General features: G+C 26.0%; 1 protein-coding gene across 1 annotated transcript; it reads left to right on the forward strand.

Moving 5' to 3' along the window:
* On the forward strand, window positions 3,380-4,029 carry LOC109344568 (agamous-like MADS-box protein AGL80). The gene has a single exon (XM_019583334.1). It carries the CDS (start codon window positions 3,421-3,423, stop codon window positions 4,027-4,029), a length of 609 nt encoding a protein of 202 aa, XP_019438879.1. The 5' UTR covers window positions 3,380-3,420.

Consider the following 6,671-nt stretch of genomic DNA (forward strand, 5'->3'; position numbering starts at 1 on the left):
ATTAATATATGAATGGTGAAGATTCACTAACAATATAAAAAACACTTACACTGTCAATGTATACATATTACATCTTAATCAAAATTGTACATTGCCTAGAGTCACTTTTTATGTACATCGTTTCATGCCACTTTTTATTATTATTATTATTATATCATATATCATATTTGAATCTTTGTGAGCATTACAATAAAAAAGTTGAAAAAATTAACATATATTTAGTTAAGGGTAAGTAAAATATTAGATTAAATATATTTGTAGGTAATTTTGATTTTAGTTCATATATTATTTTTAAACACGGTCCTTATATTTTAGTTTTCATCAGCATCGCTGTTAGTTTTTTGTGGTAAAAGTTGACGTGGCTTAATAGAGGACAACTCAGAACTTCTGAATATTTGGTTAATGGTGTTATTAAGTTGTGAAGTGTTTGGTTTTGGTCCCTCTATTTTAAGTGCGTTATGTATTAAGTTATTCTTTTTTGTCCTGACTCCGATTTAATAAGAGGTAAATTGCAATTTCAATGTTACCACAATATTTTTTTGGAGTTAAAACGTTTATGCTCAATTTTTGGAAAGATAATGAATTTCGTAGTATAAGGAGATAACTTATTTCTTCCCGCTAATAAAATCATGACATATATATTAATTAATTATTTTCTGTAAAAATATTTCTAAAACTAAACAAAACAGTACACATGTAATACTTTTACTGACCGGAGGAGATTAGTTATCTCCTGATATATATATGAGGATATACTTTATTCCTATTTGAAAAAATATGGTCTTTGAACTAGAGCTTTAAGCTCAAGAGTCGATTACGTACCAAGAAATGTATTCGTATACTGTCTGCCCATATTCAAATATTATTCTAATTAACTGCATGGATCTTCTATATCTTTAATTTTTATTTTATTGAAAAATAATTATTAAAACAAAATAATATATATTTTATTTTTTATGTTTAACAAGAGTAAACTAGCTCCTACGTAGGTATCCTTAGGTGCAAAATAAAAATTATGTAGTTCTTGATTAGAGTTGACTAATAGATTTATTTGCTTTTTATAAAAGAAATTATTTAATTAATCAAATGGGAATTAATAACATAATAAACTTCATTGGTTGTGAATCGAAATATTAATGATCACTGCTCTTTCTCAACTTGAAGTAGAAAATAAGATACAACATGAGTTATAACTTCAGTTTTAAATTCTCAAAGTATTTTGTTAATTCATTTATTATTTAATTATTTATTTATTTAATTATCTAACTATTAATTTTTATTTTAATGTGATGCGTATTTAATGAATAAAAAGTGAAAGTAGTTAATTATTATTTAATAAAGAAATATTAATAATGAAAATTAGAAGTTATGATAATAAAAAATAATAAAAAAGGAAATATTCCTGCTAGCTGTACGTAGGGTGATTGGTGGCTAGAATGATACATGTTTCAGTAGAGTTTAGATGCATCTTGTCAATCTTGGGACGAAATATTTATGGACTATCTAGACAACAAGAGTCAAACAACATCGACACATGAAATTACATGGGAATCAAGGCACAAAAATCGTGATCTTTCTCTTTTTGGCTTTTTTATCGTTTCTCTAATTCTTGTTTCTTTCTCTTTCGTTTTCTCTTGGTGTATGAATATGTTGGTTCTCCCTCCTATTTATTGGAGAATTTTAAAACATTGTTTTTTAAAATGAAATTCTTTGATTAATGATTCTATAATGACACATTGAACTATTTAAATTCAAATATTCAGCAAATGATTTTAAAATAGAGTTCCTTCAGTAATGTGTACATATTAACAAATTGATTTTCTTGTATTTTTTTAATAAAAATTCAAATATTTGAAACTAAAGAATTGATGTTTAATTAACTTTATGATCATTGGTTATGATTTTGAAGCATCTAAAAAATATGATGTCTGTAATGGAAATATTTTAACAATTTTACAAACGCATAAAAATCATTATAATACCCTTAAATAAGTAAAGTAATTATTTGAACTTTGTAAAACTATTAAAAGGACATGAACACTTTTTTTTTGGACAAAAATCATTAGTGACACTATAAAATCTTAGAATTATTGTAATACCAAAAACTTGAGAAGAATAATTATTGTAATACCAAAATGTTTTTTATTAATTTTTTTGCAAATGAACTAGACAAAATTGAATTTCACAGTTTTGAAATTGTGTTACAATCTTGCTCCCTCTATTGGATGCTTATTATGAGTTTGGTCCCTCTATTTCAATCTTATTTTAATTTAGATTATTGGTTTTGTAAGAATGAATATCTACATGTTCCTAATGCCTTACTTACATATGTGGTTGTCATTTTCGAGTGATAATTGCGATGGATCAAATTTTCATGGAATAGTCTTGTCGGATGGTTAAAGTTAAACATATAAATCATTTATTGCAACTATAATTGGAGATTTGACACGTAAAAAACAATTGGAGTTTGTCACTAGGTAATGCAAAACCAAACATTACAACTTTAAAGGATTAGTTCAAGAAGCTACCCATGACTTAAACAACCTAAACATACTTCATATCCTTCAAACAAAATATTAGCATAGTGTCAAAGTCCAAAAAGAAAATATTCCCAAATAAAACTATTGAAACCATCCCCATGTACATAAAAAACCATGAGACGAAAAACCCAAAACTTTGTGTTTACAATAGAGGAACTAAACTCATAATAAACTTACAATATAGAGGTATCAAAATCATAAAAGCTTATAAAACCAAAGACATGAATCATAACCCGCTTAAAATAGAGGCACAAAAACTAAAAACTACATAAGTTAATTTCACTATCAAATGCCGATTTGACAGTGTGATAACCTTTGTTACGGCCACATTTGCATTTAAAATGCAAATTGCAAAGTTGACAATGAAGACGGTCAAATAGAAACTAAATACATGAACCAAGATCTTAAAAAAACAATAAAGGGGCTAAAATCAATATTACCTACAAATATAAGGACAAAAGTAATATTTATGCCTAAAATATTATAAGTAAAACTTCTCACTTAAGTTACGTACAAGTTTGTGTAAAAAAAAACTACAAGCTGCGCAAAGACAATTGCAATAGTTTTTTTCAGTACACACCAACCACTTCCCACACCAACCTTTTCACCTACTAACTTGGATATATCTACTTATTAAAGTTCCATATTTGAATTTCCTCACAAATGGAATGTCATTTAAACAATATTTTATTGTAAATTTTCTTTGATTTATGTTTGGTGACTATGTACAATGTACCAAGCTTGGTGTTTATCCTAAACCAACTCAGCAATATCTCAAATTATCTATATAAACAACATAAGGACTGGAGTAAGAAAATCAAAACAATAACATTCCTCTTATTCCTTCTTGCTGCTTTTTTCTCTTTTTCTAAGCACCACCATGGCTAGAAGGAATACGAAACTTGCATACATAGCCAATGATGCAAAGAGGAATGCGACATATAAGAAAAGGAAAAATAGTCTGATAAAGAAGACTAAGGAGATTAGCACCCTTTGTGGTGTTGAAACTTGTGCAATAATATATAGCAGCAATGGACTTCAGCCAGAGGTTTGGCCATCTCATTTTGAGGTCCAAAAAGTGCTCTACAAGTTCCTGACAATGCCTCCTCTGGAACAAAGCAGAAAGATGTTTGATCAAGAAATGTTTTTGAAGCAAAGAATCATGAAAGCTCAAGAGCAACTGAAGAAAAAGAAGATTCAGAATCGAAAGGAAATGATGTCCCTTCTCATGATCAAATGCCTAAGTACTGGGAAGGTCGAAGAGAATGTTAATGCACAAAATGCTAATGATCTCTTATGGGTGATTGATGAAAATTTGAAGGAGCTTGATGAGAAAATCACTAGAAATCAACCGCAAGAGGGGACACCAACGAATGTTAATGTCCAAGGAATGATTCAGACGAACGTCAATAATGGTCGGAATGAAATGGTTCCATTTGAAAACTTTAATATCTCAAATGGCTTTTGGCATGGTCCTTCTATTCATTGAAAAGTCGTATTCTTCTTAATAATGTTTCATGAGTCTCTTTTGTTTGGATTGTATCCATCGCATTTGATTTTGAGTTTCTATACTTAGATATAGAAATCGGTTTTGGCCTAGTTTTCCCCATGTTTATTTTCCCAGTCTTTGAAATTGTCTAGGGTTAGACTCAACATTTGTTGACAAGTGTGAGTGATTAGTATAATAATAAATAGAGATTCAACATTTCTTTTTTGTTAATTTTAGGAATTTAGTGGATAAGAGTACCACTTGTTCTTCTAATTTTCTTTATCTTAATATTAATATTAATACATTGCTGATAAAAAAATGATATCCACAAATGTAAAATGTGTGTCTTGTCTATTTCAATATGTACAATGAATTCATCCCTAAAAATATGACTTAGTCAAATTAGGTCCTATTTTATAGGATTTAAAAATTTAGAGAATCAAATTGTGTTAACTAATATATTTATTTTTATTAAGCAGTCGACAATCAAATTAATATATAACTTTGATGAATTTTTATAATATGATCAAATTATTATTTCAAGAAATACTCAAGAACTAAATAGGTATTTTATCAATTTTGCGTTGAAAATTCTGTCAAGCAAATAATTGCATGACCAAATTGGGCTTTATTCGTAATATAAGCTGACAGATAAGATTTTGATGTAGTATTTCAATAATGTTCTGTCATTTTTACCATAAGAATTTTTTGCATTGGCAATATTTATTATAGGTGAGATTCGAGTTTTCAATCTCTTCCATTTCATTATTAAGCATTAAACTATTTTATAACTCAGTTTATTTTTTTTAATTTGTTATAAGTGAGACTTGAACTCATAATCTCTATTTTATTCCTTAAACTTCTTCACATTAACCATTAGAAAACCTTCTAAAATTCAATTTTAAAATCACAAAAGTTCCCCTAAAACTCACAATTTTCAAAATATTGTTGAGAAGTTTTGTAATTTCAAAATAAAAATAAACCATGAATTTCAATAAATATTTATGCTAAAATGACATATAAATCCTTATGCACTAAATTTAAATCCAAACTGTGTCATTCTCCTTTTCAAAGTACATGTTTCAGATTTGAAATTTTGAAAGCATTAATTGTACATATCTATTTCTATATTTTGAGGAATATAATATTTATGCACCGTTAATATAAGTAAAGATTTATATACAGTTAGTATATTATTTACCATCCATTATATTATCTTTTTTTGAAGAGTCAATTATGATTGAAAATGAATGGTAGATGATGATTTGAAAGTGTATAATACTTTTATACTTCACTACATACATTTTTTTATCTATTTTCAAACTAATTCATTTGGTAATTTTAATGAGATCAAATTGAACGAATTAATTATATTTTCTCATTTTGTATATATTGTGATTAGTTATATTATATTTTTTGACATGTTTTTAAATGTTTAAATTTTATTTTCTAATTGTGTCATTCGCTTTACAAAGTTGATTTTCTTAAAATATTCATATTTTATATGATCCAATTAGTTAAATTATTAATTCTGGAATGATCAAATTAATTCTGATATTATATTTTTTTATAAACTTGTTTTAGTTTATAATCAAATATTCCCAATAATAGTGGTTAGGAATAACATATAGATGTGTTTCTTTCATGTGTAAAAAAGTATCATTAGGCATAAAACTTTCTTAGGGAAAATATATTTCTATGTTTCAATGTTTTCTTATTTCCATAAAATAGATTGGGATGTAAAAATTCTCACATCTAAAATTGTAACTTTTAAATTGTACTCATGTTTTATTCCTACGTTTTAATTTTATTTGAATTTATATATTATATATGTAGCGTATTATGATGAAAGGAAAATACTTTATTTTTATTTATGTTAGTAATGCTATATGTTTTGTCAATTCTATACTTGAATTTCTAGAGATATTGTATATATATTCATTCTTCTAATCTATTGATTCCTCTAGCATAACTAACTAAAATACATTTTTTATACTAATAAATACTTACTACACAAGTAACAAAATAACATTTTTTTGGTTCTACAGTTGTAATCAAGTATCATTTAATGTAAATTTGGTGTCTTACTTATATCACATCAAAAATTGCTAATCTTGCTTTCACAAGTATATAATTATATAATTGAAATGATAAATAAAATAGTATTTTTAGAATATGTGTATTTAGATAATTATATTATCTATTTCGAAGAATATACATCATAAAAAATTATGGTTTAAATTATTCTCATGAATATTAACAAAGATTATCAAGAAATATAAATATCAACCAAAAATTTATTTACATTCTTGAGAATGAGATTATGACAATTATAAATCTATACCCCAAAAGAAACACACCTATCATATCATGTAATTTTATATTTTGAATTTTAATTACATTAATTCCAGTACTTATTTTTATATTCAGTGATTAGTTGATCTATTCATTTTATATTATCAAAATATTTGCATTTCCATGTTTTACATACTGTAATTAAGTCCAATTCATATTTATCATTTTTATTTCATTGGTCGTCGTATTCATTTTAATTACCTGAACTACGCCTTTTTATATCATAAAATTTCAATATGCATTACTCAACTGTATTATTCATTATTTGTATTTTATACTTTTAACCA

The sequence above is a fragment of the Lupinus angustifolius genome, chromosome LG04 (assembly GCF_001865875.1).
Source record: "Lupinus angustifolius cultivar Tanjil chromosome LG04, LupAngTanjil_v1.0, whole genome shotgun sequence".
Lineage (NCBI taxonomy): Eukaryota > Viridiplantae > Streptophyta > Magnoliopsida > Fabales > Fabaceae > Lupinus > Lupinus angustifolius.